General features: G+C 39.6%; 1 protein-coding gene across 1 annotated transcript in view; it reads left to right on the plus strand.

Moving 5' to 3' along the window:
* Nucleotides 1-13,833, plus strand: part of DIPK1C (divergent protein kinase domain 1C) — a 77,372-nt gene that overhangs the window by 31,618 nt on the left and 31,921 nt on the right. Inside the window, exon 2 of the mRNA XM_075213231.1 lies at nucleotides 54-731. Within this exon, the coding sequence (XP_075069332.1) occupies nucleotides 54-731 (678 nt within the window). The remainder of the gene's footprint in view (nucleotides 1-53; nucleotides 732-13,833) is intronic.

Raw genomic sequence — 13,833 nt, forward strand, 5'->3', positions numbered from 1 at the left:
TATGCTGTATATATGCTACCTAAATTATAACATATCTTATTTTCCATCTTCAGTGTTATGATTACACCGATGGAGCTGTGACAGGAGACCTATGTGAAGATCTGTGTGTTACTCACAAATTGATTTATAAGCATTGTCTTTACTACCATCGGGGGAAAAAAGTTATACAAGCTGACTGGCACGGCAGTTCAATAATCCTGAAGTCAAAGAATGATGTCTTTTCCAAATTCCAAGCACCGATCTTGTTGGATGAGTCAGATCCTAAAACTCTTACAGATACAGAACTTCTTGTGATGGTAGCTGTGGAAATTAAAAATGTGCTAGGTTTGGACTTACCAAATAACACCTTAGTACCCATTTGGATTGAAAGGAAAAATCATCAGAACTGGAAAGTGGAGCTTGCCAGTATGTGGTCTTTATTTCAACAAGAAGAATATCTGCTCTTTAATTTGCTGCAAGACTTCAGCAGACATGTCCTACATGTAATTGGAACCTGTGGACACTTCTATGCAGTAGAGTTTCTGAGTGCTGGACACTCTTGGAAACAAAATCTCTTCTCCTTAGAGGAGGTTGTTGGACAGTGCAAAACAGGTGAGGAAAAGATGAACGCTCTCCTTGATATCGCCATCAGTTTCTTAGATATGGTCCATCAGTTTGACAACAAGTTCTCTCATCGGCTCCACCTTTGTGATGTCAAACCGGAGAACTTTGCCATTAGAAGTGACCTTACTGTAAGTTTGCTATCTTATTTTTACAGACCCTGACAAAGAAAACACATTTTTTTTTCTCCCAAGCACAATTGAAATAAATGAAAAAAGTTTTTGAAATTAAATTACAGCTGGAATAGATGAATCCTCTCACAACAGTGGAGCATTATGAGATAATTATACCACTAGGGCTATTTATAATATGTGGATGTCCCACACTTTCAGTTTCATAGGAAATCCCCATATTACCGAAAGGACTAGCAAGCGTCATGAGATCTGTGTCTCAGCAAGGTGTATATTTCCTTTGTAACTCTACGCTTAGAGAGGCAGTACGGGTATGTAGTGGGCCGGCAGATATAGGCATATTGTAGTAAGGGTGTGCACTACGCTGAGGGGCAAATAGCTGCAGATACTCTTCTAGGAGTCCTATCTGTTGTCGCTGCTTTCCCCTTACTGTATGATGCGTTGTGATGAGGATGATACACATTTTGTGTACTATTTTCAAGTTGCACATATTAAATATACATGTGTTTTGGAATACCAGGTAAAGTAAGAGGCTCAATTTACACTTACATTATAAGTGTAAATTGCATCCAACTCTACATCATTGGAAAATTGATGACTTTCACCACCTCAATTCAGTGTAAGTTTCACATCCGTTTCTTCATTTAAAGGCTGTGGTACCCTGCAACTTGCCAAAACTCAACGTCTTCCTGATAATTTAAATAGGCTGTCTGTGTCATTTTAACCGTCTTAACGATGATGTAAGGATTTGAAGATGAAGATGATTTACTTTTACAAAGCAGGTGGAAGTCATAAAAACTTGGACATGACATAGTCAATTTTTATTGAATTCTAAAATAAGCAAATAAATAACAATTTTGTATTGATTATTACAGAAAGCTATTTGTTTAACTTTGTATAATGTGAAGATGTTTATATTCACTAAGAAATTTATTGAAACATACAATTTAGCCCGGGGTGCCAACAGGTTCGGTGCAAGGTTTTTCAGTGCCCTAGGCAAAGCTTCAGCCTGTCTCCGCTTACCCCACCAATTCCCACTTCCTAGCCCCTCACACACTTGACATTTGTAAAATAAAAACAGTAACTCTTACCTCCTCCTGGCTGGCTGGTAAGGCTGCTGTGCATGTGCACTGATGTTTAGATATACTGATGTCTGACGCAGAATGGTGTCCTGGCTTCACTGCCGCCCAGGAGCAAATGTAGGGTATTAAAAGGGCAGGCTCCAAATGTTAGATTTCAGAACAAAATAAAAAATATCACTCCCCTGTTACACACTGACATGTCCCCCACTGCCCACCAGCTTTTCTCACACATGCACCTGTAGCCATTAGCTCTTGTCACACATGCCACCTCCATTGCACCAGCTTTCCTCACATGCCCCGAGCCCCCTGCCCATTAGGTTTTCTTTCACATGCACTCCTGCCCTAGGCATCCTAGCCTGCTTTTTTCCCCACATGCCCCCTTCCCCCCCCCGCCCACCACATTTTTTCCAAATATGCACCCCTGCTAAACAGCTTTTTTCTCACATGCCCGCTTGCCCACTAAATTTTAATAATGAAATAGCTTAATGCTGTATGTATGCTTTCCTTTCCTTTGTTTATGTGTTAATGTATGCTGCAAATTTAAATTCATTTTATTAATAGATAGCAATGGGAAAGAGCCATAAAGTGTGCAAATACTAATAATATAAATGGTTGCTCAAACCTTAAGTTCCTTTAAATTAATAGTATGTAATTTGGGATTTTTGAACATAACTTTCCCCATCCCCTCCCCCCATTTTCTCCATCCCCCTCTCTCCACATTTTCTCCAGCTCCATCTCTCCACATTTTCTCTAGCCCTTCCTCCCTCATTTTTTTTTCGTATTACTCAATTACCATACCTTTCCTCATCTTCTCCACTTCTTGCTTCTTACTTCTTGACGTGACGTCACAACACTGCCGGGTGCCTGGTGCTGGAGGGATACAGAAAGGTGGTGTTCCCACCTTTCTTTACAGGTAGTGATAACAGCATGGGGAAATAGTGGGCGCACCACCCTGGCCATCTAACTAACAGTGTCTCATTCAGAGACATTGTTAGTGTGGGTACTCGGTCACAGTGCCATCCCCCCCAGTGTCTGCTGCCCTAAAGCTGCCTAATGGTGCCGCCGGCCCTGGATGACAAAACTTTTCCATACAACTGTATTCTTTATAGTGTGTACAACAATTTCTGCAACACTGTGCAATCTCAGAACTTTATTCAGTCCAGGGGAGCTTACAATTAAATTTTTCTACCACAGGAAACATACTCGCGCAAGTGCCAGTTTGGTCAGATGCCAATTAACCTACCAATACATCTTTGGATGGTGCATCTGGCACACACCCACATGAGCACAGGGAGACCATTCAAACAATACAGGAAGCAGAATCTAACCCAAGGGCAAGAGCGGCATCAATGCAATGAATTGTGCCACTGTGTCACCTTACTGTATAAAAGGGAGAAGGCATACGGGTCCAAACGACACAGTTGATGATCTCACCAGAAACTATGCTAATGGCACAAAAGTACTTGAATTTTCTTTATAGAAGCCTCTCATTCACATCTAGAGTGATCTAATTATAAAATGTCAAAAATCTGTGTTCTAAGAAGGTTGTCAGTTAGGAGTACAAACATAAAGCTAGCTGCTATGTAATTTTCCATGTTTATTGCATTTAATTGATTATACTTTATATGGTGCATGTGTCTTTTAGACATCTAGAAAATTTCTGATTTCTGATTGAACCCACACTGTTCCATTTGATACTTACAAAAATAAATAAAACATGCAATGCTTGTTACTGTAGTTGAACCCATTTAATAGTTTGATTGAACTCTTTAGTAGTTGTGCCAAAGTTATAGTCTTGTTGGCTCACACAGTCATGACTACATAAGTTTTCCTTGTAAAAATTACTACAATCAGAATATATCACTTAATTTCTCTCTTCTTGATCCACACCCTACAACTGGATTTGTCCAGTGTTTTGTTGGCTCAAGTGACATGTTTGCATTTTAAAACGTAAGAATCATCCTCAAAGTATGTGCTCACTTTTATTCCAATATAATGAAGAGAGGGGGAAGGAGGATCACTAGTGACTGCTGGCAAAATCCTAAATTCTGTCAAGATATATGAGCTTCTACAGAGTTTTTATACATATTTAATTGTTTTACTTATTTAATGTAATATTTTATTGAAGCAATAAGGTACAATTATTGTAGACCAGTGTTTATATATGTAATAACATAACTTGACAAATGTTAATTTCTTAAGAAAGTTTTATTCTTTCGCTCTCCTTTGTATGTCTTCTTATGTGTGGTATCTCATACTCATTACCTACAAAAACGTTACCAATCAGACATGTTGTTATAGAAAAATAAAGCACTTATTATAAAACTACTCCGCTTCACAACAGAACAAACAATTGGACTTGTCAATACAAATCTATTCCCACATAGCATAATGGAGTAATGAAGACTTTTTACACTGCAGTTGTAGTCAGCAAGTGTCATAAAATGTTAGCTCTTTTCATTTTTTATTTAAATAATTTTTATTAATTTTAAAATTAAAGGAAAAAGAAAAATATCGAGATTTTCAAAGCAAACATAGATATAACCTAAGAAAAATCATGTATCGCAAATATAATACAATAAGGTAAAGAAAAATAAAAGACGTGTTTCAAACTATACTTTCAAAACCTATAAATATAATATTTAGAACAAATTAAATATTATAGGAGCCAAATAGGCCCTATGTATAATAAACATTTGTATTTGTTGAAATCATAGAGACGCAGTGAAATATCTTGGACTATCCAAAACAATCTCCCAATCCTTATCTGTCAGGGAACCTATGTCTATTTCCCTTTTACCTATGTCTATTTCCCATTTACAACATCTATTTCCCATTTACCTCTCAAAACATCAAGATCTACACTCGTAAATTCAGACATCAGATTTGAATATACATATGATATTAAACCTTTATACCCCAATGCATGTAGATGTTTTCTAAGAGGAAATTCTACCAAATTTTGCAATGTTAGATCTTTTTAATTATTAATTATTAATTATATCGCATTAGTGTGTATAGCAGCATAGTTGGAACTATCATAATAATAGTGAGTGCACCCCCTGATAAAACTACCAGGCCAGACATGTACTTATCAGCAGGTGCGGAGCCTTGGGGCCCTGCATTCTTTTTAAATTCAATACTTATACACCCCCCTCTTATGATGTCACTGGCATGGCTTTCAAATAGATTTCTATGATTGGCAGCTGTGGGGTCCTGTAGATCATTGCAGCTGCTGCTGCCCCACTGCACACATTATGCCGTTATTAAAGTATGCTGCTCTTTGGACCAAGGAAAGTTGATATTTGATTTCTACATTTTGCGAGGGTGAGGAGTGAAGGCCCAAATTATATTTTTGCACCTAAGCCCTCCATTCCCTAGTTCTGCCACTGAATACCAGCTTTTACTGATTGACTCTAAAATTACTCAGACACATGGCATTTTTTCTAGCTAGTTTGGTCAAGTTAGACCAAATTGTATGGACATCCACAGACCACCATTAACTGATTTTAATACTTTCTAGAGTAAAATGCAATTAACCAGTGGTTGTAATCATTGTGTTTACTGTCATTGGCTGATCCCTAATGACTGTTGAGCCTAGAACTAGGCTACCAAACAACTACATCTTTTATAATTTCTCTATCCATATTTTACATTATTTTATAATATTATTTTATATTATTTTACATATTTTTTCCTCATTTTACACAGATTTGAATGTGACCAGTTTTAGTCTTGGCTCTTACCCTTAAATTTAATGAAGGTCATTTATTTATTGTGATGTAATGGGACACAGGCAATTTTCTAACTTATGATTAGTAAAAAATACTTTAAGTCCAGTTAATGACAGCTGAAACAAAAAATATTATTATTAACATTTATATAGAACCAGCAGAGTTTTACAATTGAGTAAAACACAGTAATAAACAAGATTGGGTAAAGGAGAAAGAGAATCCTGGAAACAAGCTTACAATCTGCAAGTAAATATTACTTTGATTCATGAGGTTATATGCCATAGATTGCATTTAGGGTCAGCCAGATTACAATGGGAAAAAGCTCTTAATGTGACTTTATGATCACTTTAAGGTTTGTTGGCTAGAGGACAGTCTTGTACGAGGGGGGAAATTTCACAGAGTGAGTACAAACCATAAATAGTCCTTAGTGATTGGATCTAGTTGGGAGATATTTTAAGAAAAATAAAGAGGGCCCTGCTCATAAGCTTACAGTCTAAAGGAAAATAGTAGTTTGATACATAGAGATTAAATGTCGCAGATTGCATACTGGTTCAGCCAGACTGCTATGGGAAAAAGCTCTTAATGCATCTGCATGATCCAGTCATAAAGCAATGTGGAGTTTGGGGGCAGTAGTTTGAGTATAGAAAGAGACTGTCAGGCTCAGCTGGAGTATGAAGATACGGAAACTACTAACCGGTATTGACGCCACTGAACCAGCGGGTGAGGAGTCTAACGTGCCCCTGGTATTCACCAGGGACCCCTGCAAGTGGGTTTGGGCTTCTCTGCGGAGGGCACGCAGGTCGCGGTCCCACTGAAGAGTTGCCGGTGCAGTAGTAGAGGAGTCAAACGGTCCTGGTCAGAGCCAATCAGAGCAGACGGAGCCAAAGGATAATCCAGAGAGAAGTCAGACAGGCCAATCGTGGTAACAGTCAGCAAGCCGGGTCACAACGGAGAGGTAGTAGCAGGAGAAGAGTCAAGGTAGCCGGGTCACAATAGGGAGGAACAGTCAACAGAGGCACACAAGCTAGAGGCAGGAACACTGAGGGACACTGATACTCTGGCGCCCTAATGGCGCCAGAGTGAGCTTTAAATAGGGGCCAGACACAGATGACTGGCGGCAGACCGCTGACAGGAAGCGTCCCGTTGCCTAGCAATGGGACGCGTCAGAGCGTGATAGACCGGCGAGCAGATGACGGCCGGGGACGCCGCGCCTGTTGCTTAGCATCCAAGCACCCCCGGCCGAGATTATCAGGCGGCCGTCCCTGCACAGGAGGAAGCAAGCGGGGACGGCACCTGACAGAGTATAAATGTAAATTTTGTGTGAACTGTGTGGAGGGGTGGTAAACTAGTAGAATAGCCTAGAGAGGTAAGAAGGTAGTCCTGAAATGAAATATGCTTGCATAAAGGGATGTATTTTTTTTCGTTTAAAGACTCTATTTTCATTTTCACACTACAAATACACCAATACACAAAATAACAGTCATTAGATCATACAAAGAAAGAACAAATTCGTAAGTGATCTTAGAACCGAAAAACAATTCAGTCCAACAAATTGTGTTAGAGTATAATTGCATTTAGCAGGTAGTTATTACCAAAGGAGATCTGATCTTCTGGGGGAGTTGTAGTAATATCATATGTTCCAAATTTGAGTGAATTTATGACTGTTTTTGCTCAATTTTCTAAATGATAGCAAGGTGCCATATTTTATTTTTCATGAAATAGGGTTCTAGTTTGTTCCAATGATGTGCTATCAGGCACCTAGCTGCATTAAGAATTTGTGTGCCCAAAGCATATGAGGCTGGTAAATTTTAGTCCCCCAAACCAGCCTGCCCCTGATGTGAGGGTTTGTCTCTATTGCCTCTATTGGTAAACCTTGAAGAAAGGACCAAGATTCTTTTATGATTGGTGTTATTTTGGATAAATAGGTGGTTATGTTATCTCAATATTTGGCGATCTTAGGGCTAGTCCACCAAATGTGGTAGATGGAACCCAGTTAACCAAATTCTCTCCAACATAATGGGGAAGTGGTTCAAAATAGCCTCTGAAGTCTAGTAGGAACTAAATACCATCTAGAGTAAATTTTGTAAGAAGTTTTCTTAATGCGAGTTGAGACTTTGACACCGTTTCCCCGATTGTAGACCATGTGTCCTCATCGAGTGGTCTGACCAGATTGGTCTCACAATTAATTTTGTGTTTTGGGGTAGCAGACAGCTTTGAATTTATCAGTGTATTATAGAGTGATGATATCATACCTTTAAAGAGGGCGCTTTGGTAACAGCAGGACTTTTACGGAAGGCAATGTGAGTCTTTGGGAGGGCAGAGACATGATGCCTAACTTGTAGGTATTGAAAGGGACTTGCCAACTGGAGCACAAATTTATCTTTCATTATCCCCAATTGTTCTTATCCAGGACATCAGACACCATTCGAATGCTCCTAGAGGACCAATGTGAGAAATGAAGAACGACACGGAAAAAACTCATAATTGAGTAGGCTTGGGAATTTGAATTGGTAGTATCTGGAAGAGGTAGAGAAGCCTAGGCAGTATATTAATTTTAAGGGACACAAATCTTCCTAACCAAGATCTAAACAGCTTTTGCCACCTGAACAGGTCTAGCTTGTTGGACCTTATAATAGGAGGGAAGTTCTCTTTTTACAGAGTGTCTCGTGTGCAGGTGATGTTAACCCCTAAATATTTTATTTTGTTACTTTTTTAAGAAAAATTGTAGTTACTGTTGAGGATAAAGAGATGTATTTTCAGGGAACAAATGAAGGTTTAAAGGCTAGGGGAAAGTCTTGAACGAGGGAGGAAATTTCACTTTATGAAATAGAGTGGGTGCAGCCCATAAAAACTTTTGTTACTGGCATATGAGCTATTAATAAATAAGGATGAGCTGCGCAAATTTTGTATAAAATTATTGGATCTAGTTGGGAGATTTTTTTGAGACAAGCAGGGGCGGATTGCGAACGTAAAGTGGCCCTGGAAAAATTTCTAGAAGTGGCCTCATGTGGGTGGGACCATATAAATTGTAGGCAGGGCAAACACAAAAGGAGGCGGGATTAGTAAAAAGTTGATTATGCCACCAGAGGCCTGTAAAGTGCTAGACTGCCCATTACATATTACCCTTCCCCCAACATTACCACCAATGGGACAAACATATCCCTGGTATGGACAGAGCCCTAAATCAGGACTGTCCCGCTGAAATCGGGACAGTTGGGTGGTATGATTATTGGTTCACCCACATAATGGCTGCCTTCTCTGTGTACGAGTGATGGGTACACATTGACTAATACATAGTAAGTAGGACAACATGAGCAACTAAATTTAGCAGTAGTAAACCAGTAACAGAAAAAGTCATCACAGTATACAGTCATGGCCAAAATTTGAGAATGACACAAATATTATTTTTCACAAAGTCTGCTGTCTCAGTTTTTATTATGGCAATTTGCATATACTCCAGAATGCGGGAACGAGGCACCACCAGTGCAGAGCTTTCTCAGTATTGGCAGCAGGCAGGTGTGACTGCATCTGTACGAACAGTGAGGCGAAAACTTTTGGAGGATGGCCTGGTGTCAAGAAGGTCTGCAAAGAAGCCACTTCTCTCCAGGAAAAACATCAGGGACAGACTGATATTCTGCAAAAAGCACAGGGATTGGACTGCTGAGGACTGGGGTAAAGTCCACTATCCACTATCAGATTGTTTGGGGCATCTGGAAAAATCTTGTCCGGAGAAGGAAAGGTGGACGCTACCATCAGTCCTGTGTCATGCCAACAGTAAAGGATCCTGAGACCATTCATGTGTAGGGTTTCTTCTCAGCCAAGGGAGTGGGCTCCCCAACAATTTTGCCTAAGAACAAAGCCATGAATAAAAAATGGTACCAAAACATCCTCCAAGAGCAAATTTTCCCAACCATCCAAGAACAGTTTGGTAACGAACAATGCCTTTTCCAGCATAATGGACCATCTTGCCATAAGGCAAAAGTGATAACTAAGTTGCTCGGGGATCAAAACATCAACATTTTGGTTCCATGGCCACGAAACTCCCCAGACCTTAATCCCATTGAGAACGTTTGGTCAGTCCTCAAGTGGTGGATTTCCAAACAAAAACCCACAAATTCTGACAAACTCCAAGCATTGATTAGGCAAGAATGGGCGGCCATCAGTCAGTATGTGGCCCAGTAGTTGATTGACAGCATGCCAGGGCGAATTGCAGAGGTCTTCAAAAAGATTGGTCAGCACTGCAAATATTGACTCTTTGCATAAAGTTAATGTAATGGTCAATAAAAGCCTTTGACATTTATGAAATGCTCATAATTTTACTTCAGTATAGCATAGCAACATCTGACAAAATGGTCTAAAAACACTGAAGCAGAAAACTTTGTGACAACCAATACTTGTGTCATTCTCAAAACTTTTGGCCATGACTATACATATTTGTGTTTATTTAATAACATGGTCCAAAGGAACTGCCAATATAGAAAAATACAGTTGGCAGATTGTCCTGCTCTCTCTTATCTGTTCTTGTTGCTTTCCCTACCTGTGGTTTCTGGTGTCTCTTGCTCAGTTTTCCGCTTGTCTGGATCCTGAAATGCTGGGGGCCCTATCTGGAAAAAAAATGGGTACATGAAATTTAGAGCCGTAACTAGGGTGGTGCGGGCGGTGCCGTCGCCCAGGGCGCAAGCCCAAGGTGGGCGCAGCAGCTGCCCGCTACCTTTCCCTCTGTGGCACATGCTGAAAAAAAAATAATTTAAATTTTTTTTAAAAAAAAATGTGGGGGGGTCGGGTGCCGCGAGAGGGGGGAGGGGCTAGTGTGGTATCAATCTATTTAGCTCTCCTGCAGGAAACGGCAGCGTGGACTGTAAATGAAAGAAATGAACACTGGAGGCTAAGTGAAGATCAGTAACAGGTTAGAGACTATTTGGAGAACTTGTTCCTGTGTCTATATATATATATTTTTGAAAGAACTGCCTTTCAGAAGTATGTTTTCCTGTGTACATTCCGCTTTCGTTCTATAGGTATATTACCTATTTAAAGCAACAGCAGGGAACCACTTTAAAAGAGATGTTGACCCAAAACGCATATCTTGCATGGATGTGGGGCAGCTATGTAAAAAAAAAACAACCCAAAATGATGTACTTGCCTCCCAAGCTCTCAATATTGGTGATGACTTTTATAGATGTGATGCCTGTTCATATTGCACCATCGTTATTAAGACAAAAAAAATCATTTTTCCATAGCAGTTCTCAGAGAACACTGGGCAATATTTTAGTGACTTGCCTGTTAAATAATTTGATAAAGATCACCTGACACCTCTGCTTGGTCATCTTTTGTTTTGTGCAGGGTATTAAAGGCATGACATGCTTAAATTCTGGGATATTTGTACAGGTAATGTAAACAGAAAACTCTGAAAGTTGGGGTAAAAAGTAACATTTACATTTTTTTTTATTCTATAACTAGAGCACAGGAAAACTTTTGGATCCTGAAGCAATTAGTCTATGTTGCTAAAGGGTGCTATTTTGTTTTGTTTACTGTATCTGTAACGCCAAAAAATCTATGTACTTGTTCTCCTGTGTTTTGCCTCGTCTCTGGTAACCATGTCACACTCCTGCCCACAAGACTTCTCTTGTGCCGCTATCCCCAATGTCCAATCAGACTCTCCCACAGCTTTCAGATCTTTAGATGCAGGAAACCCACTTATTAATCAGTGCCGACTGTACTCCTACCTACTGGTACACCGTTACACCAATTCTAATCTCCCCTCTGAGCCACACTTGCTCCTCTTGTTTAAGCTGTGCCCTTTTCTCATCAGATTGTAAACTTCCAATTAGGGCCCTCCCTACACCCTTTGTTTTATTGTCTGCATTTATTTTGTCCACCTTGTATATATCTGTTCTATATGTGCCCTGTTTTCCCAACTGGCTGGTGCTCTTGAGCACTGTGGCACCTTACCGATCAACAACAATAATAATAGGATACATATACAGTTAAAACGCTGACTGTTCCTCTGCCGGCATGACACTATCACAAGTAGGGGTGGAAAGACACAAACAAGAGAACAAAAACTGTCCAAAAACATACTGGTAGGTTAATTGGCTGTAATATATATATATATATATATATATATATATATATATATATAGCTGCATTTCCACAAGATGTAGTGGATCACTGGTTCACATTGTCAGACCCAGTGAACTTTCCTTGGCTACAGTTTGAATTGTACACTAAGCTAAGTGATGTATCTTGTTTTCTGGTTCTGTTATACTAAGACTTTAAGCTCTCTGTCCTTTCTTCAAGAATAATGTAAAATCCTATGTTGCTGGGGGACATCTGCCTCACAGGATGGTGCCATAGTGGGCTACCTTGAGCTGGGGCACTGGGCAAGCTGCATTTTGTTTCCTTTAAAACGTTCCTAATAGGCTGGTGAGTCAAGTCTTGCCCCCTGGGCTAACATTTGCCAGCCCTCATCTGTATGTTGTCCCCACAAGTGGCTCTACCAGGATGCATAAGATAATGATGCGAGACAATGTATAATTATATGTTGTTGTCACATTTTATCCTTAGTATTATGAGTTCAGTTTTATTGATTTAGGACCCTCCTATGTGCTTGATTATGGTATGTACACAGGTACAAACTGTTTGACCTCTCTCTCTCTCTCCCCTCTCTCTTTCTCTCCCCCCTCTCTCTTTCTCCCCCCCCTCTCTCTTTCTCTCCCCCCCCCTCTCTTTCTCTCCCCCACCTCTTTCTCTCCCCCCCTCTCTCTTTCTCTCCCCCCCCTCTCTCTTTCTCTCCCCCCTGTCTCTTTCTCTCCCCCCTCTCTCTCTCTCTCCCTCCCTCTCTCTAACTCTCTCTCCTTTAAACACATCTGTTAGATTACACGTGTCTGTTAGATCCCTGGTTTTTAATTCATATTTGATTATATGAGGCAAATCGATAATATTAAAAGGATTTCAACTACATCTGCCTACTACATGTTTGTTTGAGACAAGGATAAGACATGACAATTTTTGACACAATATATTAAAGTAACTTAAACCTACACATACTGCAGTATTTGAGTTACATTGATGCCCAGTACAGTTTATGTAAAATAAATATATACTTTAAAATAAATATATACTTTGTCCTCTACATAAAACAACTAAACCTATGAATTTCTTACGCACTGCTGTACAGAGAACTCATTTACTTCAGTCCCTGCCCCATTGGGGCTCACAGTCTAAATTCCCTAACATACACTTTTGCTGTTCTTATTTGAGTATTAAGTGCATAAAATATTAGAATACCTATCGCTATATATTTTTTGCACACTTTAAATGGTCATTAGGCCAGAGAGCCGGTTGTTAATTTATCGGAATCCCACCACTGTGTATATAAATATATATATATATATATATAAGAATTCTTTCAGTAAAGTGCTAGCCACACCCACACATTAGGTTGGCCACACCCACTTGTCAAATGCCACTCCCACTTAGATGGCGGGCGCCGGTGCCCGGTCCCGCTCAGGGCACTAAAATGTCTAGTTACGGCACTGCATGAAATGTAGAAAACTATAACGAGCTCTGGTGTTAAATCAAAATAACCCACATTTAATGATAAGGCCTCCCTCCAGCCCCAACATTACAATACTAGCATTCACATTGAATAAATAAACCTCTCTCCAAGAGCCACAGCAATAAATTATTAGCATTTACATTTAATAAATATAACCATTTCCCACAACTATCCCAGCATTAAATAATTCATATTCACATTTAGTAAATATCCCTCCTTCCCAAACTTATCCCCACATTCAATTAATAGCCCCAAACCACCCCACCATTAAATAAAAGGTCCTATCACCTCAACTTAAATTAATAGGCCACATTATTAAATTAAATAGCCACATCATTCCCCCACAAATAAATTAATAGCATCTACCATTAAATAATTAGTTCCAACCTGTCCACCTTTAAATTAATAGCCTACCTCCCACCCAAATTACAGTAGAAACCACCCCCCACCCGGCAATAAATTAATAGCATTTACGTATAAAAATATACCTATTTCCCGCAACCATCACTGCCATTAAATAATTCATATTCACATTTAATAAATAGACCTCATTCTCCCCAAATTCACCCCCACATTCAATTAATAGCCCCCAAACTACCCCATCTTAAATTAATAGGCGCCACTATTAAATTAAATTACCCCACCATAACCCCACAAACAAAATAGCATCTATTAGCCACCACCTACCTCACACCCACATTACATTGCCACAAGCCCCCTTGCCATAA

The sequence above is a fragment of the Mixophyes fleayi genome, chromosome 5, assembly GCF_038048845.1.
Source record: "Mixophyes fleayi isolate aMixFle1 chromosome 5, aMixFle1.hap1, whole genome shotgun sequence".
Taxonomy (NCBI): domain Eukaryota; kingdom Metazoa; phylum Chordata; class Amphibia; order Anura; family Limnodynastidae; genus Mixophyes; species Mixophyes fleayi.